At 39.7% G+C, this 22854-nt stretch overlaps 3 protein-coding genes across 3 annotated transcripts; 1 reads left to right on the plus strand and 2 right to left on the minus strand.

Annotated features, from left to right (window-relative positions):
- Positions 1 to 675: 675 nt before the first annotated feature.
- GCK72_004432 (uncharacterized protein) lies at positions 676 to 3661 on the plus strand (the record flags this gene model as incomplete). The annotated part of the gene is made up of 9 exons (XM_003097717.2): positions 676 to 735; positions 811 to 910; positions 957 to 1299; positions 1344 to 1605; positions 1745 to 2002; positions 2273 to 2571; positions 2649 to 2753; positions 2799 to 2897; positions 3403 to 3661. The coding sequence occupies 9 exons, from the start codon at positions 676 to 678 to the stop codon at positions 3659 to 3661; spliced, it is 1785 nt and encodes a 594-aa protein (XP_003097765.2).
- A 1814-nt stretch (positions 3662 to 5475) lies between these two features.
- On the minus strand, positions 5476 to 13484 carry GCK72_004433 (uncharacterized protein; the record flags this gene model as incomplete). The annotated part of the gene is made up of 21 exons (XM_003097758.2): positions 5476 to 5616; positions 5670 to 5868; positions 5917 to 6011; positions 6130 to 6297; positions 6348 to 6425; positions 6477 to 6555; positions 6620 to 6807; positions 6856 to 7255; positions 7323 to 7420; positions 7592 to 7732; positions 7839 to 7958; positions 8011 to 8100; positions 8157 to 8326; positions 8377 to 8501; positions 8550 to 8575; positions 8744 to 10696; positions 10842 to 11107; positions 11901 to 11968; positions 13018 to 13187; positions 13293 to 13387; positions 13439 to 13484. The coding sequence occupies 21 exons, from the start codon at positions 13482 to 13484 to the stop codon at positions 5476 to 5478; spliced, it is 4716 nt and encodes a 1571-aa protein (XP_003097806.2).
- A 945-nt stretch (positions 13485 to 14429) lies between these two features.
- Positions 14430 to 19604, minus strand: GCK72_004434 (uncharacterized protein; the record flags this gene model as incomplete). The annotated part of the gene is made up of 12 exons (XM_053724676.1): positions 14430 to 14549; positions 14606 to 14757; positions 14811 to 14980; positions 15132 to 15270; positions 15571 to 15809; positions 15855 to 16178; positions 16226 to 16869; positions 16919 to 17869; positions 18376 to 19130; positions 19331 to 19393; positions 19443 to 19550; positions 19595 to 19604. The coding sequence occupies 12 exons, from the start codon at positions 19602 to 19604 to the stop codon at positions 14430 to 14432; spliced, it is 3675 nt and encodes a 1224-aa protein (XP_053588870.1).
- Positions 19605 to 22854: the final 3250 nt, after the last annotated feature.

Below are 22854 nucleotides of genomic sequence, written 5' to 3' on the forward strand. Positions count from 1 at the left end.
CCACCAGCGGCGGGCGAACATCGGGGTTTTTAGACGGAAAAAAAGTTAGGTGTGTCTCTCTTTTTTAAAGATTTTTTCGTGGTTTGAATTAGAATAATGTGGAGCCGAACTTATAAAAAAGCAGCAGCCGACATCTCGCGGGTTCCGCGCGCCGCTATGCTTTACGTGTGGAAGTGGGCGGGGCGTGATGGATTGATGGGAAAGCTCGGGATTTTTAGTTTGGAGGGTTTTTGTAAGATTTTTAGAGTTTTAATTGGTGTTTTGAGATTCCAAATGTCCAATTTGTTGTAAAAACATACAAATGAATTAATAAGCTCGGTTCGGTTCATTTCTTTGGTTTTTATCCGACTTTTCTTATTATTTTCTCATTATTTTCTAACGCATTTTATTTTTTTTAACGATTTTCAGTTTTTTATATTTTTTCAACTTTTTTTCTCAGTTTTTCCCTTTCTTTGCTTCGAAATTCCATGGAATATTCAATTAATTCTTCACTACAGTAACCTTTAAAGGCGCACGCCTCAATCTGTGCCTCGCGTCTCGCCGCAACAACTACGGTAACAGACACACGCCGCAAATTTCAATTTCGAAATTCAAATTTTCGCCGCCTATTTTTCACCGTTTTGCGCCATTTTTGCACCGATTTTTATAATTTTTTATTCATTTTTCAGCGGAAAAATGGATCGTGACACATTTTCAAACAGCCGACGCGCCAGACACTTCGGGAGATCCACTCAGGTTGGCGGGAAAATCATTTTTTGGGCGAAATATTATTTTTGCATCATTTTTCACTATTTTTCTCATTTTTTTCAGAATTTCTCATCATCCATCAATCAACCAGGCTATGGAAGATCAGATAACTACAATCACCGCAAAAATTTGCGCGAGGCCTACCTGAATGAGAGTAATAGTGGTAAACAGTTAAGAAAAATTGGCAAAAACAATTAAAAACCTTCCAGCCGACTTTCACAACGTGTCCAGCTTCTTCGGTAGCCCAAAATCCAACATAAACATCCAAAGAAAGACACCGGACGCCATGATACACCCATTTTTCGAGGAATCCTCGTCGGATCTCTCGTTCCGCCTGTCTGGTCTCGGTATCGATGAGAACAATAACAGAAGAATGGGAACGTCGACGTCGAGCGGTCAAACCGAGTCGAAATACTTGAAAGTCAACCGTTTGCCAAGTCTTCCCACGTGGGCACTCGATGAGAATCGCGAGATTCGATCGGATCTCACGCTGAGAAAAGTGGTCGATGAGGGATTGGTTTTGATGTTTTCGATGGATAAATCGGGATGCCAGTGAGTAAAATTGATGAGTTTTCAGCCTAAATATCGATTTTCAGCTTCCTCCAAAGCAACTACTACGGCGAAAACACTCAAAACGTGGAGCCGTACATTCGTGATCGAGTTTCTCGTGAAGTTCTTGGAAACAAGGAGGTCTTTCTCACTATATGCAAGAATATATTCGGAAATTTCTTTCTTCAACGTGTCATTGAGTTCTCGAACCACGAGGAGCAGCAGATTATCATGAGATATATTGTCAGCGATATCTCCGCGTTGTGTTTGGATAAGAGCGCCTGTCGTGTCGTGCAGACTGCGTTGGAGGTGAGAAATTCGGTGGAAATAACTGAAAATCTGGCAATTTTCCCGTTGAAGTCGCCAATTTTCCATCATTTTTCAAAGTTATCTCCGAAAATTCCACGTTTTCTTGCATTCTTTTCACCTTTTCACTAGTTTCTTACAGACTCTCGACCCAATCTACGGGGACGCTATCGTCGCCGCGATTCCACGCAAGAACCGTCTCATGGCGATATGCACTGATCAAAACGCCAATCATGTCATCCAGAAGATCATAAAGAAGATGGCGCTGCCAAGATGGGAGTTTCTGATCACTTATCTGTGCAAAACAGAGCATGATAACTTGTTGGATATCTGCCAAGACAAATACGGATGTCGTGTTGTTCAGACTATTGTTGAAGTGCTCGCAGATGATACTGACAAGGTAAAATAATGGAAATCTGCGGTTATTTCAGGAGAAACGCCGGACAATCTCTAAATTCAGCGGAAAATCCGCTAGAAAAGCTATTTTCACTCTGTTTTTTTGCTATCAAATTGATGTATCAATGCTATCTATTACGTTTTTCTCTTACAAAATTCTCACAAAATCAGCTAAAATGTTGTCATATTTTGCATTTTTCAGTTAGTTTTCAATGGAATTCCAATAGAAACCCTTTTTCCAACTCAATAAGAAGAAAATCCATACTATTTCCAGTGCAACATCGAAGAGAAAGCCCGCTCTCTCCGTCGTCTCATGAGCAAAATCCTCATGAAATGCCAAAAACTCGCGTCCAACGAGTTCGCCAACTACGTCATCCAACACATCATCGAGACGCCCGGCGTGCTCTCTCCATACCGAAATGCCATCATCGAGACGTGTCTTCTACGTAGTCTTCTCTCGATGTCACAAGAGAAATACGCGTCTCACGTCATTGAGCGAGCATTCGTCTACGCGCCACTCCCACATATCGCCGAGATGATGGAGGAGATTTTCGATGGATATGTTCCGCATCCGTACGATTTTATAGGCAATTATTAGTGAAAAATCGCTGATTTTCGCTGCTTTTTGACTGAAAATCTGCAATTTTCAGAGAAACCGGGAAGGACGCTCTCGACATTTTGATATTCCATCAATTCGGCAACTACGTCGTCCAACGTATCCTTCACATCTGTGTCGACTGTGTCATTGGGGATCGGTAGTTTGAAAATGTAATCATCTGAAACTTATCATAATTTTTCAGCCCAACACTCGTTGACGGTGTGGATTACTTCGAGAAGTTCAAGAGTTGGCTGAGCAAGCTCTATGTGAAGGCGAGAAAGGATAGAACTCGTTTGACGAGGTTAGGAAGATGGAATATGGTGAAAATTTCGGATGGAAGATATCCGGATAGACAGAAATACAGGCAAATGAATAAAGATTATTGCAACATACAAAACAGACAGAAAATCGTCATGAAACTTGTTGAAGCTGTAAACGTTTTAGAGAATTAGCCATTTTTGTGAGATGCTTAGTCGAATTTCAAGAAATTCCACCTTCCTATCGAAAGTTTTTAGCTCAATTTCGTTGAGAAACAACGAAACTCGACATTAGAGCTCGAGAAATTGTGCTTTTTGGCGGAAGTTTGACTTCCGCGAATTTTGGTCCGACTATGAGCGTTCATTGCTAAAAATGTGCTTTTGCTCCTATCTTTCAGTTGGGGTATCATTGTTTCGTAGAAAACGACCATTTTGATGAAGAAAGAAGCGGTTGCAAAAGCGGTTTTTCTCGAAAAAATAGCTTAATTTTCCTAATTTGAACCAGAAATTAGTTCTCAATAATATCCTTATTTCATCTCCCAATTCCAGATTCTCTTCCGGCAAGAAGATCATCGATCTCCTCGAGAAGGTGGAGTCGACCTTCCACTTCAACCCTGGCTACGATCGCCTTCCATCACCATACTCGCCAACTCACGACGTGCTCGCCGCTCTCTGTCCATCATCGTTCTTTTCACCACCGGGAACTTCAAGCGTCGACTGGCCATCACGTACCACTTCGCTCTCGTCGGAACATCCAATCGATGGATTTGAGTACACCTTCCCGAACAACTACCATCAAAAGTTCTAATTTTTTGGTTTTTTAATGTGAAGTTTTCGCGCGGTTTGGCACATCCAATCCATCCAAAACCCCTCCCGAAATCCACATTTTCAAACCCTCCGTGCTATAATTGTTTTTTTCTTTTGTTTCACTCTTCTTATGACCTCCTTCTCTCCTGTAAATGATATCATAGGAATGGTCGACTTGCCCTTTGCTCCCTTCTCTCTATATTATAATTTCTCTAGAAAAGAGTGTTCAAAAAACTCTGTAGAATGATACGCCCAATCGCATTGTTTCTTTTGTGCCTTATCTGACATCTTGTTTCTTTTCTTTATAGTTTCCTCTTAAAGTTTTCTAATATATATAGAGTTACTCTTCCCCCCCCCCTTTCTATCATTTTTCTACTCTTTTCTAATCTAAAATCCTAGATTTATAGCATCATTCTCTGTCTCTATATGTCTTCTTTGTTTTTGTTGTTTTTTGTTTCTTTTTGTGTTTCGCTATTGTACATGTTGTACCCCGCTCCGACCCCTTTGTTCTGTTCATTGGCCCCTTTACCCAAATCGGCATGTCCAGCCAACACTGGGCGCCGTTTCGTTTTTTGTGTGTTCTTTTGGAAGAATTTGATTTATTCCAGTTGACTTTTCATCTCTAAACACTGGCAGTATCCCCTATGACGTCACCGTCGGGGAAACGTGCCCTTAATGAGTTTTCAGCTTTTGAAGCAACACTTCTATAAACTTCTAGCAAATGTTTCGGTTGCACCGGCAGACTGTTGTGGTCTTTTTCTGGAAATTCACTTCAAATTATGCGAACAGAAGACCGATCTAATTGGAATAGAAAGCGTTGAGTATGATCAAAACTCCCCGATTTATTAGAAACAACACTGAAATTACAAGATATCGGAGATATTACAAGAGTTACGGGTTACGTATTATATAATTTGTTTAGGGTTACAGTTAAAAAAGATTAAACTAAGGGGGAAGGAGAGAAAGATGGCCCTAATTGAATATAACAAGCTGAAACTAATGGGCACTTAAACGCCATAAAAACCCTAATTGAAAGCAATACAAAAATGGCACAAGAGAATGGATCATGACTTTTTGGGAGTGAAAATGAGAGAAAGGAGCATTTTTCACTGGGTTTGAAGGGGAATTAAAAGAAACTAATGGGTGCTAAACATAATAATTTGAATGGGAGCAATATAAGAATGATACAAGAGATTGAGGGGGCTACAAGAGAATGTGTCATATGTTATATGATCTGGTTAAAATAAGAATATGTTTTGGGGGGAAAGAAAGAAAGTAAAAGTATATTTAAAACAGATTTGCGGTGGGGTAACTAACTGGGAGCACTAAGAAAATGATACAAGAGATTTCAGCACAGTTCTTACAACTGCGCCCTACCGAAAACTTTTTGAAAACATACTAACTTTTCTCTGCGTCTCTCCATTTCACAAGCAATTTTCGTCGATTTCGGTAGAGCGCGGGTGTAAAAAGAGTGATGTGCTAATATGATCTGGTTAAAATTTTTAAAAACGGCTAAATTATGGGGAAAAAGGAGTTATATAGAATCTCTGGGGGGGGGGGGGTTATCTGAGGGGAAAAGGGGGACAAAAATATTATCTAATACAGATTTTTGGTAGCAAACGGCGCATGGAGATAATGTAAACTAACTGAAAGCATTGGGAAAATTATACAAGATTGAAGACAACAGATGCGATATGATCTGGTTTAAGGCAATTGAAGAAAACTGACATTCAGGGAAAATGAATTATGTGGGGAAAAAAAGAAAAATGACGGGATACAACATAAAAGAGAGATTTCATGACAAATGAAACAGAATCATCGACTTTTGCTCTTCTTCTTTCTTGGATTATGCGGTCTCTCTGTCTTCTCATCATTCATCGTTCCCTCCACTTTATTATGAAATTTGACGATGTTGATATTGAGATCATGATCGATGATGATGTGTGCTGCTTTATTCTGAAAAAGATAATAAATTACTTCAGCTTTGCCATTCTGAAAATAAAACTTACACGGTTGGTGTTGTTCGTTGAACTGAAAACAGTGGCGACAGTGGTGCCAGCGAAGAATTTGATTCCTTCTTCTTTCACTTCGTGTCCTCTAACCATAATCTGACAACCGATTAATCCCAACACATACTTGATTCCTACTGCAGTGAAGTCCTCGACACCCGGCGTGCCTCTTCCACCTCCGATAATGAATGCGGTGGGTCTGAAAAATCGATATAATTCTATTTCGAACTCGGCATGAAATACTTACTTCTTGGGATCCATACTGAGCTTGACAGATGGGTCAGCCCAGAGGAAATGATTCTGGAAGACGACTTCCTCCTTAGTTCTCGGCTGTTCTCTTAGCTGAAAAAATACGAGTTGCACCGTTTGAAAAATAATGGTTTTTAAATCAATTTCGGACGCTTTCTGAATCAAAGCGAGCAATAGCTAGAAGCTTGATTTTCCTTTTAAAAAAACTAACAAAGCTAATGAGATGATTTCGGCTCTCGACTTTTCTCGGAATTCCACCATGAGCAGCGAACACTTTGTTTTGAAGGATCGCGCACAGAGGTAGCGTTTTGAACAAATCATTAGAATTCTTCCAGAAATCAGTGCCGTACCAATGACCCAGATTGCTTCGACATTCAGTCTGTAAGAAGAAAAGTTGATGATTCGAAGAAAAGTGACTGGAGATAATACCAAGTAACCGTAGCTCATGTTGGTTGCCGGTGTTTCGTGATTTCCTCGAATCCAGTAGAATCGTCTCGGGTGTGCAATCTATGAAAAGAATCGGATGCTTTTTGAATAGAGAAACAACTAAATACGAACCTTCAGAAGGCACATCAGAAGGACAACGTCCATACTTCTGGGTCCCCGGTCAACGAAATCTCCAAGAAACACGAATGTTCTGAAAATATAGAGATCAAGGTCTGCAACGAGAATTGGAAATTAGAATTTAGAAAAGTACTAACACTTTGTCATTCATGAAATGACTGGTTAGGGCATAACAGAAATCTCGATATTTTCCATGGATATCCCCGACAACCACGATCTTCTCTCTTCGCAATAGAATTATTGGGTGTCCTTGCTCTCTGTCCCTTGCAAACTGCTCCATAGCCTTTTTAATTATCCATTCAAGTTCATCTGGTCGGAAATGGTACTGAAAATGAAAAATTGTTATCTTTACTCGTCCTGATTCTTCTCCTACACTAATTTTTGGCAGAGGCTTATCCAAGTTCAATGCAGCATAGTCGTACTCGATGAATTTCTTTCCAAGCATGCAGAAGATAAGCTTGTCGACATTCAACTCAAGTTGTCCATTTTCTCCAGTTGTCCTGAAATTATTGGATCCGAGACGGTCGGCCGCGTGATTGTGATTATCATCACAACGAAGTCGGTTTTCCACTGCCGTTTCGACGGGATCTCCTACTAGTGGAATGGCCCATGGGCGCCCACTCGGCTTATGGCGGTACATTTTCAAATAAGCATCGTAGTTATGAAAGTTATAATCAGGGACAGCACTCTCCAGTGCACGTTCGAGTTTGTCAGCATATGTTTCTTCAGTCAGAAGATTGTAGTCTTTTTTTTCGTTTTCCTTCTTTTCCGACCTACAACAGAATTTTTTAAATGATAACTTGAAAGGGAAAAAACGCAATCAGCGACCATAATACATACCGACAACATCCGAAAATTCCTCCGGTTTGAGATTCGATATCCTTTTCTTTGGAATTCGAAGGTTGGCCATCTGTACCAGCAGGTTCACGCTTCTTGTTCTGAATTAAACATGGGTTTCTCAAATTTTTGTACGAGTTCGACTGTCTGTCACAATATCAAAGATTGTCTCATTCGTACTTCTAAAAATCTTCGATTGGCGTACTCAATCGCAAATTATGGGACAATCCTTGACGCCGTGACTTGTGGTCGTTCAAGACTCTAATTCTCACCTCAGTGTAAACATCTAAATGCTTTTTAAAGCTATTGTCAACACGTTTCGTCGATTTATCGGCGTCTGCTTTCCGTTTTTGCTTCTCTTTACTGACTTCAACGGAATCTTCTACTTTATTTTCAGCTTCTCGACGCTCGCTCTGAAACGCAATAAACAATTATTTTAGTTTGTAGCTTTTTCCATAACTTTATTGGTCAAAACCATAATGCGCCGGAACAAGCTCTCATTATTCACAAGTCACTCACCTCAAACATGTCTTTTCCTTTTCCAACAGAATACTCCTTCTCACATGGATGGAATACTGGTGTACACTTATCGTTCGATACAGTGACCTCTGGTACTGGAAAGAGCCTCATTGTCGCCACCTGAAGATGAAGTGTTCATAAATTTCCACTTATTTTTTGATGTTTATCTTACGTCAGTTTCTGAAATATAAGGAAACCGATACGGAGGTTTATTGTTCTCATCGATTCCGACCGGCAACATATTATATCCGACTTGGACCTCCTAAAATGATATTGTTAAGCACGGCTGACTCTTCTTTCATGAAAATATTTGCTTACATCTTGTTCTTTTTGCAGCCTCAACATTTCTCTCCCAACTGAAGCCATCTGATGTCCCGACCAGCGGTTTTTGACTGGTATGTCGTCAACTCCTTCTACAGTAGCGCCGACGTACCGATCGCAATCATCCAACACGTTGTCATCTTCCAATAGCATTAGCATATCAGCTTCTGAAAAATAACGTTGTAAAGAGTTAAACAGCCAAGACTCGCTAGCATACCATCACCATTACCAACAGCCCTCAATTTACTGAGCACTTCCTCGTCTCGTTCCGCTTGTTTTTTATTACGGTAGAACACACCACCTGCAACAGCCGCTGCCACACAGCCGGCACCAATTCCAACTCTGTAAAAAGGAGAATGTTCACTGAAAATTGTTTTAAATATGACAAACCCTGCGTATATAGCGGCTTTGGAGCTCTGCAAGAATAAATATTAGAATGAAATTTTTCTGTGAGTTTTCTTTCAAAACCAAACTTCAAAGCCAATGTGATATCTTTCTGAAGACTTGAGCTATTTTTTAGTGAAACGATGGCTCGAAAGTGAAGTTTTGAAAGAAAAACTAGCTTCTACAACGTAAAAACCTACTTCATCAGGAGCACTTGTAGTAGCCGACGTCTGATTTGGCGCAATTGAGACCATATTCGAGACAGGTTCCACGAAATATGGAATCGTCGAATTGAAAGCAACCAATCCATTCTTCATCACCGTTTGCCCATTGGAAAAGTCCAAATCCAGTTTCTTCAGACGATCAAGGACTTTCTTGCTGGGGAACGGCGATCCACTTTGAACACATGCATCCATCAGTTCACTCAGCTGGTGTTTCGATAAGCCACTTAAATTTCCGAGAGCACTGAACACTTCCTTGTAATCAGACAGATGATGTGGCACTTTGATCACAATTTGATTAGCCTCATCCAAGAATTTCAGAAGATTCTTGATTCGGAGCATCTCATCAGTCAACAAAGCGGTGTATTCTTGCTTCGGAGCAACTTTCAATGTGTCGAAAGAAGCCAAGATGGCTTTTTCATTCTTCTGGAATTCTTCGAGATTGAATTGCTCTTCTGCTACTGCCGCCAAATCCCGAAGATATTTGATTGCTGCATTTGCATCATGACTGACTTTCAGAGAATCTGGAAGCATTGGAACATCACCAGTTATTTGAATTGCAGTGTTCGCAGCAATTTTCTGTTTCCATGCATTTGAGAAATCGAGAGCAAACTTCTCCAGACCAAGAGCTCCGGCGTAGTTCTTGTTTCCTGAATTGATATCCAGAACGGCGGACATTGTAGAACGATCACCAATCGATTTCTTAGCAGCTTCCAGGATTCCACCAGTCGTGAAACAGTTTTGCAATGGTCTCAGTCCATTCTTTTGCAAGTAGTCGTTCAAGCTTTGCAACAAAACATCGATTTTTGACATAGCGGTCCATGCAGTCACAGATGGCTTGGGTGTAATCTGAGCCAAATTTGCTTCCAAACTTCCTAACTCTGCCAGTAACGCATCTTTTTGTGCATAAGTCGAGACGAAGTCTGTTTGCTTATTTAGATCGATGTTCTCGACAGCTTTCCCAAACTTCTCAATCTCTGTCGTTGTCACCGTGATTTTGTTGAATGCTTCGGCGAATAGCTTCGCGTCATTTCCCATCTGGGTTATGAATGGTTTTTCCGACTCCCACAACTCCATTTTTACAGCTTGAGCGAATCCATCGATAATCTCAGCACATTTTTGCAGTTCAGAGAAACCGCCAAGCTCCGAGATTTCCGATCGAGCCAACTTCAATTGTTCGGTCAGTTTTTCTGCGAGTTGAATGACTTCGGCCGCGCCGTCTGGATGGCTGACCTTCAGAAACGGTTCGACCTCTTTCTCCAACACAGAAGCAAACGTGACGAGCTCCTTGAGAATCTTCTCTCCTTGCTCGTTGGTTCCAGAATCCTTGACGAAGGAAGACTTCACGTTGACCGGCACATTCTTGAGATCTTCGAATCCTCCAGGGAATCCATGAGTGGCAGTCTTCTCATCAAATCCAAGCTTCGGTCTGTCCATTGTTTGACTCAAATTTCCGATTTTTTCTCGAATACTTTTGAGACGATCGTCGGAAAAATGGGTCAGCAAATCGGTTGTCGCTTTTGTCAAAAGAGTCAGTTGCCCCTTCATCAAATCGAGTTTTCCACCTTTTCCTTTGAGATCGCAAACAGGTTTAGCCATCAAAACTCCATTCGTCGCATTTTTCATGCTCGTTTCTGACAGCGCATTGATTTCTTCCGGAGTGAATTCGGTTGAGAACATTTTCGAACCTGCTATCAAGTCTAACGGATCATACTTGATCGAATTTCTGTACTCGTCCATAGTTCTAGTGTCCGCTGTATTGCTAGGTGGGTTTTGAATGTAGCCTTTGAATCTAGTGAGTGCTTTTTGGAGTTTTTGAGGGTCCGACTGTTTTACTTTGAGAAGAACTTGATGAGAAGAGCCAGCTTTGACGGTCGCCTCGATACCATTCAAAGCAGTCGAATCGATCGTTTCCATAGCAGTGATTCCAGTCTGAAAGTAGGAGTAAATTGACATGGGAAACCGAAAAAAAAAATTATTCTACATAAAATTGCTAGAAACCTATTAAAATTCAAAAAAACTAAGTTTCTCCGAAGCAAAACAAATCAATAGCCATTTTCTTAGCGTTCACTCCTACCGTGATCTTGTCAAGTCCACCACAGTTCACTCCTTTATCTCCACAAGCCTTCCCGACCAACGTCACCAATCCTTCCAAACTCTCCGCCAATCCTCCCAAGCTTCCATTCTCCAATGCATCCATATTCCTCTTATTCAGGTCCAACAACTCGGCGACCACAGTTTTCCATTGGAGACGACCACTTCGGACTTCTTGACGTATTGCGAGCAAGTCTACGTGGATTCCATGAATCGCCAGATCCTTCGAGACTGAAGTCAGCTGTTTTTCTGAAAACAATTGATTTTTAGTTTGAAAGGAACTTCAAAAATTGTTAGCGCCGGCTGCAGCGAAGTCATAGCGAATTTTCTCGAGAACTGTTTTCAATTTACTTCGAAATATTCAATTTTATCGGCGATCGGCGCAAAAATCGGTTAATTTCAAAACTTTTAAGTGAGAAACTAACAAAAAAGCACATTCTTGTACTCGGCGAACGATAAAAGAGTCGAAAGACTTGATTTGCAAGAAAAATCTAAACATTTCTTTGTTTTTCGCTAAAAATTTCCGAGAAACCGATCGCTGCGAGACTATTGCGATTTTTGGTGGGAAAGAAGGTCAAATTATATTTTTGATCTCTAAAAATTGATCTTCGTCTTCATTATATTGTTCGCGGTAACAATAAGTGAGAAAACTATTTTCGGTTGATTTTTAGGCAAACCCCCCTTAAAAACGGTGTCTCTCCGATGATTTTTGAGAAAAAAATTAACAAAATTGCTACTTCTTCGTTTATTTTTCGATGATTTTCACTCTTTCCTCGATAAAAATCAGTAAATCGAATCAAAAACGGTTTTTTTTTTCGCGAAAAATAATTTTTTTGGCCTAAAAACGTATTTTTCAGCATGAAAAATTTTCGCTTTTCCGATAAACTCGCCTTCCGGAACGTGTAGCCCTAGCTTCCGGAAAAATTCACAGAAATCAACGTGAAAATGATTATTTTCGCGAAAAATAATTTTTACCTAAACTTTTTTGGCCTAAAAATGTGTTTTTCTGCATGAAATTTTTTCGTTTTTTCGATAAACTCACTCAACGCTACTTTTCCGTCGCCAGGAGATCGAGACATGACGTCGTCGTCGGTGAAAAATCGTCTTTTTCTGGAAGAAAAAAGATAAAAATTGAAACGCGGCGCCCGTAAAATGACGTAAACAACAAATCCACGTGGCAAAGGATTACGGTCTTGCAGTTCGAAAGGTCACGTCGAAATTCACTTTTTGCCACGTGGATTTCAAAATGTCTGCGTCTCTCTCGAAAAGCATACTGTCTCGCTTGTTTTTTTGGGAATTATTCGAATTTTACCTAATTTTCTCGAGAAAAACTACGAAACATGCGCGAATAATCAATTTTTTCATGAAATTAACATTTTCAATCGAATTTTTCGCTCCGGAAACATTGATAAACTGTTTTTTCGTAAGTTTTTAACCGGAAAATCAACAAAATCTTCAAAAAATATTGTTTTATTAATTATTTGATAAAATTTGAAAGTTTTGTAGTGAAATTTAAGCAATTTTGAGGAAAAATTGTGTAAAACTACGTCTAGCAATCACCGATGACTCATTTTGGTGTTTTTACGAGCGAATATCACCGAAAATATTCAGAAAATTTCAAACAAAAAGTTACAAAAAAATAAAACGAAATCCGGAATCCCTCGTAAATCTGCTGTGCGCCTATTTGTATACTTGTTCGATGCAGATTTATTTGAAATTTACCTAATTTTCTCAAGAAAAACTTCGAAAAATGAGCGAATAATCAATTTCTTCATGAAGTTAAGATTTTCAAACGGATATTTTGCGTCGGAAACATTGAAAAATAGTTGTTTCGTGTAGCAAATCAGAGAATTTTATACGAAAATCAAAAATTACGAAAAAGGAAATATCACGAAAGCCGGAATCCCTCGTAAATCTGCTGATTTTTGTGCATTTAATTTTTAAAAATCCGAAAATTGAGAGTCTGTCGGTAACTGGTAAAATTTCAGATTAGTTTATTCTGACCATGAAGAAACAAGCAAAAATTACAAAAATTATAATATTATAGCTTCTGAAGGCGTCGCCAGAATTGCAGTAGTCCGATGTGTTGCAGAAGCAGTATGTCCAGCTGAAAGAAACTTTTCCTTCCGGTTTCCAAATACATTTATTTGTTTATATACCGTTTCGGAGGAGTCGCTTGATCGAAAAATGTGTAGCATCCGTTTTGAACGATTGTCGAGTTTCCAGGCGCGACGACTAGATTATTTTGGTGCCAACACTCTGACCGATAGGGTTCATAAGTGGCCTCTCGAGTCATTGGTTCTGTGATTTTCACGCAGAATACATTGGTCTGAAAACTGATTTTCATGGATGTGTGAAAAAAAATAGCTGACTAGGCTACTTGGTATCTTGAAGTCAAGATCCAAATTTCGCAATTGAACACAAAAAAACTTACCTCACAGTTATTATTATACTTCCAACATGAGTTCTCAAGACCTCCTTCTTTATGACCACGCCATCCTTCACATTGGTGACATAGTATTGCATTTCCTGAGTTGTCAAGTATACCAAAATTCCAACAGAAAAAAACCTAAACCTTACCAATTTGAAATGCAAGCGATGTCAAAAAATATCGAAGCAGAAGCATAGCTCTGTCGGTTGGAAAAGAACGGAAATGCTCTTTCTTCTCCGAATTCTTCGAGAAATTTTTCTCACATGTGTTTCGAGTGAAATAATGGGCACCTCGTCGTCGGCGGGTCAAATTGGAGACAACGGGCGGGAACAAAGAGAGAAGGAGAAAAGGAGACACATACAATTCATAATCGTTTGGCACTACGTGTGTCAGAATGCTAGTTTTCGGGGCTCAACGAGCACAAAGAGCTATAAAAATGTGTCAAAATTTGTGTTTGTAAAAAAGAGGAGGCGTCTGTCGGTGTTTCGAAATGACCAGATGTTCTTTGAAAATTTCAAAAACCTTGACATTTCTAGCAGTGTTGTTGGGAATTCCGACTTCCGACTTCCGATATCCGACTTCCGGACTTTTTTCCACTTCCAACTTCCACTTCCGGATAAGGAATTTTATTTCCGACTTCCGTCACTCCATAACGGTGGAATTTCGGAAAAGTGAATTTCGCAGAAATACATGGAAAAATGGTCTAAAAGGACAGAAAATTGGCTTTTCTTTAGCCAAAAACTAATTTTCCACTGATTTTCGGCAGTTTTATGATTTTTCTCTTGGAGTTTTTGAATATCTGCGAAAAAATCTGATTCCGACTTTCGATTTCCAACTTCCGACTTCCGGGCGTTTTTTCACTTCCGACTTCCGATTTCCGGATAAGAAATTTTACTTCCGACTTCCGGATAAGAAAAATCACTTCCAACTTCCGACTTCCGGATAAGAAAATTTTCACTTCCCAACATCTCTGATTTCTAGGCTCTTCTTAACCCTGTTCTGTTGGTCAGAAACTAAAGCGGTTCCAGGAAACGAGATTTTTTGAGAAGAACAATTCTAGTGGCTCGTGAGTGAGATAGCTAAACAATTCCCAAAAATTCTTCATTATTTCATTAATTCACAAGTAATCATTAATCGAGTTCAATTTTGATCGCCGGGTGTCTTCATAAGACGGTAATACGTGGTGCCTCCCTCTGCAAACAGTTCCATTGCTTTATACGCTTCATACTTCTGTTTTCGAAGGTCGTCAAGTTTCACTTTCTGAAAATTGAAATTTGAAGAGAAGTTCTGAAATTAGACTTGAAATTTCTACCAACCGAAGCCAACATTTCCCAACAAATACGTGCACCATACGAGTAGTCCTCAGCATTAGGGACTGATCCAACTCTCAGCTTTCGGATTTTTATCAAATTAGTTTTGAGGTTCACTTTTTGTGTCTTCTTAAAATCATCATAGAGCATTGCGCCGACTGAAAATTCTCTTTGAATTTCAAAAACATTTGTCAAGATGGTGGATACTCACAAGTAAACAGTCCAGTTCTTCGATTGTCTTTGGAACAATGAATGATTGGAGACTGGGTGTCACGTTCAAGAGCATTATACACTTGCATTAGGCCGGCCATCGATTTTGGGAATCCCGTTATTTTGAGCCCAGTAAACTTGTAATGAGCAACGCTGAACTCCTCCTCGTCACTGAAAACTTTTCTATTCTTTTCAGACTTTCGTGACATAGAAATCGCCGAGATCTCCATTGTAGTGTTTTTTTTTCACCCCGATATCATCGAGTTTGAAGAGAGACTACCCAAGTTCCAAATATAGTTGCTGTATACCAAAAAAAACTCACCCGAATTTCGCAAATAGTAGACGAATTTCTAGTCCTTTACAGGGTTTTGTCATTTGATGGCATCTAACCGTAAGATCTCCAAACGTGAGAGCTTCACTCTCGGGTGTCTCCGGATAGTAGCGATCGCACACAGGTTTGTCTGGAAAGGAAAACGTAGATCTTATAGAAAATTTGACGCTGATTCCGAATCTGCAATCAGTTTTCTCAAGGGGAGCCTACGAAAAAAGATACAGGCGTTTCTCAGTGCAAATGTAAGCATTTTAGGACCCTCAAAATTGTGTAAGTTCCTTAAAATGCTCATTTTCGAACAAAATGTTCAGAAAAACGTGAGTAACTTATTTCACAGACTACCGTTGTAAAAACTGATTACATAATCAGAATCAGCGTCAAATTTTCTAAAAGACGTATCTATCTCCGCTGATCCTCCCAATGAACTCACCTTTCTCTTTCAAGTCGCACAACATCACAATACTCTGAGTTTTATTCTGTTTAGCCATCCAAAACATTTTCGAAATTGTGCAATTTTTGTCTGCGCTTTTCATCTGTGGAGCCTCTGTCAACATCCATTCCTTTCGAGTGTAAAACGAGCACATGTTGGCGTGGAAGAAATTATTCTCAAACCGATCATCATAACCTTTCAGAACCGGTGCATTCTCAGCCCACAATTCCGTGGGATATCTGAATTTGTTCACTTTTTTCTATGTAAAAAGTCAAATGAGTTACCTGCAATCGGAATCAATTGCGTCCTTTTTTTTAAAGTCGATTGCATCGCACTTGTCAGTTTCATACGCAGAAGTAAAATACTTAAAAACTACAGCATCCATATGGCCTTTCAAATTCGTCTCGTCAAGTCGCAATGCATCGAACTTCCTTTTGAAGTATTCATAATAAATGTCAAACAAAATCTCGGGTGTGGCCTTCCATTTGATACAGTAATGATCCACCAGCCATCTACGTTTGTATTTGTGAAGAAGACCATGAATAAGAATGACCAGGAGTAGAAGCACCAAGAAACCAGCTGCAATTCCGACGAGTAGATCAACATTTCTGAAAATTGAGAGACTTTTTAGAGAAAAAAACCATGAATAACTTACAACTCTTTTTTCTCATCTACACCAGTAGTAGCCCAAACTTGCTGACCTCCGAGCGTAGTAGGATTCGCTTGATTCCCTGATGGAGTATTACCAGGACTGAGAGTCACTTTGGAGGCCTTGAAGTTACTGGCAAAGAACAAGTCAAGTTCAGCCAGTGACTTCTTGGATGCATCGAGATCGGTTTTGAATGAGGCAAAGTCCAAATTGAGCGAGTCCATTGTATTCAAACCATCTTCAACATCATTCAACTTCGAGGCGTCTTGACCCTTCACAGTCTTCTTCAACTTCCCGACAGCCTCACTCATCACGGAGAAGCCACCAGTCACACCCGTCACCTTCTTTCCATTCTCGAATATCTCTGATTGAGCTGCAAACGTATCCGTGCTGACAAAGGGTACCACCGTCTTCTTAAAAGTGCCCAACGACGTGAGCATGACTTCAATCTCACTTGACGACCCGACCAACTTTTCCAGATTCGCCACGTCTACAGTATCCGTCAGTTGTGCCTTATGACTCGAAACCACTGGAATATTGTCAACCACCTTTTGAATTCCAGCCTGGTTTTTGAGTGCCAAACGCATACCATCCAGTGCTTGCACAGCTTTTCCGATATTCTCTGAGTGTGTCGATGCCGATGAGAATTCCTGCAAGAAAGGGTTGTTTCAAGCCAATCAAATTTTACCTTCAACCTACTTTCAACATTTTAGCTTCTGGAGAATCCAACTGTTCCAACGACTCCACAGACTTCTTCAATTCCGACAAGTATCCTTTTACTCCAATCACCCCATTCATCACACCACTCCCGTCACTCAACGCTTTCGAGTAGTCCGTGTTTTGGCTCCACCCACGAATCTCATTGAGTCCATCCAACGCTTTGAACACCGATTTCAACTTGTCCTGATCTTGAAGGCATTTGAAGTATGTTGCATATTCACCAATACGATTTTGGTAGTCATTCAAACTTTTCATGTTGTTCACCACATTTGCGGTTTCAGTCTTGTAGCTGTCCAGTTGTTTTGAAGAGATATCGGAAGTTACTTTCTTCAGTTCGGTGATATGAGCTGTCAAGTTTTTCATTTTCGGATATTCCCGAAACTTCTTCAAGACATCTTTCAAATTCGAATCGTCATCCTTGAGTTCATTACAAATTGCAATGACTTCATCGCACATTTCAGCAATTCCAGGTGTCTTCAAAAGTGTTGAAAGTTTTTGAGTCTCATTCTTCAAACCACTCAATTTGTCATCGATCGTCTCAAGGGACTGGTAGAATGGAGTGAATAAGTCCGTTTTGATATCATCTGCCACAGGACGATTACAATTACGAGCTTGGTGAATGTCAGCTTTGGTGAGACCGACTTTTGCAAGGATTTGGGGAATCGAATCCAAAAAATGCAACATTTTCTTGAAGCCTTCCAAGTCTCCTTTGAAAGTCTGTTCAATGTTGGTGAAGAGCTCTGATATCCTGTCGAAATGACTGAACGAAGTTTTGAGACTTTTCGTTTTGATCACTTTCTGAATCCAGGGATTCTCAACATCGGTGGATAACGAGGCAAAGTCCGCAGCTCCGTTGGATAGTCCAAATGTGTCTCGGAGTCTCCGCTGATGAACTTTCTTAGCACGACTTGTCAGAAGTTCGGAAACGATCTGAAACGAGAAAATTGAATTAAAGGAAGACAGAAGTCATATTTTTATTTCAGATTCCGATACTTCTGAAAATTCTAATAAACTTTCGTCATTGGAACATAATCTGAAATTCGCTCTAAACACCACAATTCTCGTTCTCCTGACTCAAAATGAGCCAAGGTGGAAGAGTTTTTCCGCGCGACCGTGTAGTCCCCTCGGACAAGATTCTTTCCTCAATTAATCGCTTTCTCTTTTTTCCAATGAAGTTCCGTGTTTCTTTTTTCAATTTTTATCGCAAAAAGTAGAAAAAACACGAAAATTAATAGGAAAAAAGTGAAAACGAGGAATTGAGAAAAAATCTTGTCCGAGGGGACTACACGGCCTCGTGGAAAAGCTCTTCCACCAGAGCTTATTAGAATTGTCTGAAGTGTCATAATCTGAAGTAAAAAGATGACTTCAGTCTTCCTTTAAAACAGATGAGAAAGAGTTCCGGAAAACTCCAACTGAAAAGCTCGGTCACCACATACCTTCACATAATCCATACGAGCCAGAGGTCCCTTCAGTTTGCTGACAACCAATTTCAGATACTCAACGTAATCATTTTCATCTTTTTCGTCCATTTTGATAGTTTTAAAAACTTTGTCATACACTTCGACACCTTCTGCTGCTTTCAACACCGGAGAGATCCCATCGACTGCATTCGTGAAATTTGCAAAACTCCAAAATTTGGTATCAGCATCAAAGCTCTGGCTTTTTGTTTTAAGTCTACTAAAAAGATCTCTGATTCCTTTCAAGTCGTCTCGTGTGGATTTTGAATCATTTTTGAGAAGTTCCGGAGATTGATCTGCCCAGTTACCATTAACTGCGTGTATTGTGTTTATAGGAGCCAGCGGGACTCCATCTTTTCCGAGACGTTCGATCTCTTTGAGAAAGTGGTCTTTTTCTTCCTTCCATTCCCTTATATCTCCGACTCCATCGACTTCAACGAGAATCTTCTTCAACCCATCAAACACCTTCTCCACTTTCTCGACTATATCTTTTGAAGCGGCAGCCGTAGGCATCACATCGTCCGGCAGTGTTTTCAGATTGTTCAAGAACTCATTCAGTTTCGCTCCGTCGAGTGCATCAATCTGAGTTGGTGTGATATCTCCAAAACGAAGAACTTCAGAGATGAACTGTTCGACTTCTAGAGAATGATGCATCGATTTGGCGAGAATGCTCATTCCATTCGTGATACGAGCCACCATTTTCAGATTTGACACATGGGTTTCCAGGTTGGCATCTGGAAAAGTTTTCAAATTGAAAACAACTTGAACGTCTTGTATAATCACGACACGGGCCTTACAACCGCGCTCTACCGAAACCGAAGAAAATAGTGGGCGCAATTGAGATACTCAGAGAAAAACAGACGTTTCTCAAGGGCATTTCGGTGGAGCGGAGTTGTAATAACAGTGTTGAGCTAATCTCTCCCTAAATACTCACCATTGACATCCCTGTTGAATCGACGACGGAATGAGACTGCTGCGGAGGTGCGGTGGGGCGCGTCTGGAAAATTCTTTTCAGATTCAGACCAATAATTTTGGTTATGTCTTACCTGTGGAATAATTCCAACCACCATTCTCCAAACTATTAATTTCAGGCGGTTCCTTCCCACGTGGCAAACTTTGAGCCGAGATGGCAGAGATCAAAAAGATCCAAGTTTCTGGAAAAACAACTCTACTGGACGTCCTAATTAATTGAACTCACTTATTTTCATCTCGATGTTCCAAGAAATTCAAAACAATCGATTTTTGAATTGATGAAAATTCCAGGGAAATCAGAAGTAATGATTGAGAGAAAAAGTGAAACTGAAAACTCGTGGAAAATGAAAAAGGGGCGGAGTCAGAATGACCCTGAGGTCAGGGGGGTTTATTGGTTAGGCCACACTGCAAAAAACTGCTGGAAACGTGAAACCGATTTTTTCACGTTTTAATTAATTAATTTTATTTTTTGCACTGAAAATGCAGAACTTTTAGGTTTTCAGACGTCGCAAAGGATGAAAAATGGTTCCCATCCATCAGAATTGTAGACAATGAAATTCTCTATCGAATGAGCCAAAAAACGTGAATTTTGATAAGAAATTGACCTTTTTGATACAGAAACACTGATTTTCAGAAAAATGAGATTTTCAATGAATACTTATTTTTCTAAAAATCTTAACAGTTTCAGAGCATCGTCTAGTACATTTGGCGCAACTGGTAGTGAATTAGACTTTTGATTGAACAGCTCGACACTCAATGGTTCGACCCCCACAGACGACAAAGTTTTTTTCATCCCATTTAAATGAAGTAATCGTCTTATTTCTTATACTTTCAGTGAGATTTTTAGTTTCTAGGCATTCTCAATAGTTTTCACAACAGTTTGTTTCATTTTTTGAAGAACAGACTACGGTAAAAAATTGTTATGTTGGTAATTGGTATACCGGAAATTTTCAGTCTGAGAATTTCTCACATGGGAATGACCCGGAGTGTCCCACCTGAAATCTTTCCACATTTTGTACATAAGTAGTGTCTGACGTAACTAAGAAAAATCCGAAATTATAGCGGCGCTCTCCGAGGTTTCGTAGAGTTACACAACTTTTTTGAAAATTTTCGAAAATTTCGGTGTGTCCACTTTGAGAACTCGTAGCTTCTTGAGTTTTTGAGCTACCGTAATGGTTTTAGGCTCATTCGAAAGGCAATAACATGGACTTCAAAAAGTTTTCTTATAGCGTTTTCCAAAAAACATAATCTGCTGAGCCGTAGCTGAAAGTGTAGAAAAGTTGTCAGTGTGAGGTAACGATAAATGCCAAATTTCGACAATCGGGGAACTGGGGACTACCACCTGTGTACTCCTTACTCCGAGTTATGTCTGTATACGTGTTCGAATATAGGCCGAGCCTTTGAGTTACGGGAGTTATTTCAGTTTTTCAGAATTTTTTTAGCTTTTCCACGTATCCCTATACGTTCAATTTTTATCAAATAATTGGAAAAATGGCCAAGTAACGAAAAAGAGGCTATAGCATGAAGTTTTGCATTAACTAGCTATGCATGATGTTTTTGGTGCTGTAACTTCAATATAAACGGGACTCAATTTTTGACAACAGAACGTATAGGGATACGTGGAAAAGGTAAACATTTTCTGAAAAACTGAAATAACTCTCGTAACTCAAAGGCTCGGCCTATATTTGAACACGTATACAGACATAACTCGGAGTAAGGAGTATGCAGGTGGTAGTCCCCAGTTCACTCCGGGTCATTCCCATGTCAGAGGTACTTTTGAAAGACCAATACTGATTTACTCTCCGATATTCGATTGTTCTTCTCATTTTCTTCTTTTTCAATGGTTTCTACAGTAAGATTGCAACACTTGCATTTTTCATATAAAATCGGCGAACATGGAGAAAGCGCCCAGTTGTAACGGATTGTCTCAAAATGTCAATTGTCAATGGAATGTGTGGACCAAAAATAGGGTTTTCGTTCATTTTTGTAGTTGACAACTTTAATTTGGCACTGAAATTGGTCGGTTTATGGGAGAAATTACTTTGTCGATATGTAACTTGCTAGGGAGTGTCCGTACAAAAAAGTTGTCAACTACAAAAATGGAGCTCTACCTTTGATTTGTATGATCCATTAAAAATCTACTTGATTGTACAATAAGTATTACCATGACCCACTATCAAAGTTCGGCGTTTTCAACTGAAAAAGGCACAACTTAATATACTTTTGAGCGGTACTGTATATCTCTCAAAGAAATTCTCGTACAAACAAGTGGTCAACTGCAAAAAATGAAGTCCTAGTTTTTCTCTACAAAATCCACAAAAAGTGACATTGTCGGACAATCCGTGACGCAAGGGACACTCTCTACAAGTTGCTATTTTCACTGAAGTGTAGAAGTGTCACAATCTTTATTTTTAGTTTTGTATCAAATGAGCAAAGGAGGTGTTTTTTGTGGAAGATGATATTGTGGACATCTGAACAATGGGACAAACCGATACAGTACTGGCCATAAAGAATGCGACACTTGCAGTTTTCAGTTAAAAATGTTCAACTTTGTGACTGTGACACGGCCTCCCTGATAGTCTCACAATATTGATTGTTTATGGAGTGTATAGATCACAAGTAGAGCTTTATTTTTGTAGTTGACAACTTTTTTGTACGGGCACATCCTAAGAAGTTACAGGCTATCTATGTAAAAAGCTCAAAATTTTCTCCTTTTAGCACTGAAAAACGGCAAAAATTGCGAGAAATTACTTTGACGATTGATAACTTCTTAGGATGTGCCCGTACAAAAAAGTTGTCAACTACAAAAATAAAGCTCTATTTGTGATCTATACACTCCATAAACAATCAAAATTGTGAGACTATCAGGAAGACCGTGTCACAGTCATAATGTTGAACATTTTCAACTAAAAACTGCAAGTGTCGCATTCTTTTTGGTCAGTACTGTATCTGTCTGCGTGTCCCATTGTCCATATGTCCACAATTTCATCTTCCCCAAAAAACATTTAAAAAAGTTTATTAAAAATCGTGAAGTTCAAAGAAGAATTCGGGTCATAAAACCCGCAAAAAGCAAAAAATCAAACTTCCAAGAAAATCGACGAGAGTGAAACGCACACGGACACAAGGAGCATCTGAAGCAAATTTGAGGAATAAGAATTTTGGGGAAAAAATTCTTGTCTATTCACTGACATTCTGGTATAATCAGACGGCTTTAAAAAACCGTAATAGGAAAAAAGTAGGTTAAGAAATTACCCAAACCAGATTTGAACACGAAAATTTTTTTTTACCCCTCCTGCTGCCGTTGGTCTTCACTTGCCGAGCTGCTTCTCTTCGTGTCCTGTCTGATTCCCCTCCATTTTCGGCTCCGCGACAACTCACAACTGCGACATTTCGCAACTAGTCATTTCGCAACTGTAACGTTTCGAAACTACGACGTTTCGCAACCACGACGTTTCGCAACCACTGGGCATTTGCATATTTGGGTCA

Source organism: Caenorhabditis remanei, chromosome II (assembly GCF_010183535.1).
Source record: "Caenorhabditis remanei strain PX506 chromosome II, whole genome shotgun sequence".
NCBI lineage: Eukaryota > Metazoa > Nematoda > Chromadorea > Rhabditida > Rhabditidae > Caenorhabditis > Caenorhabditis remanei.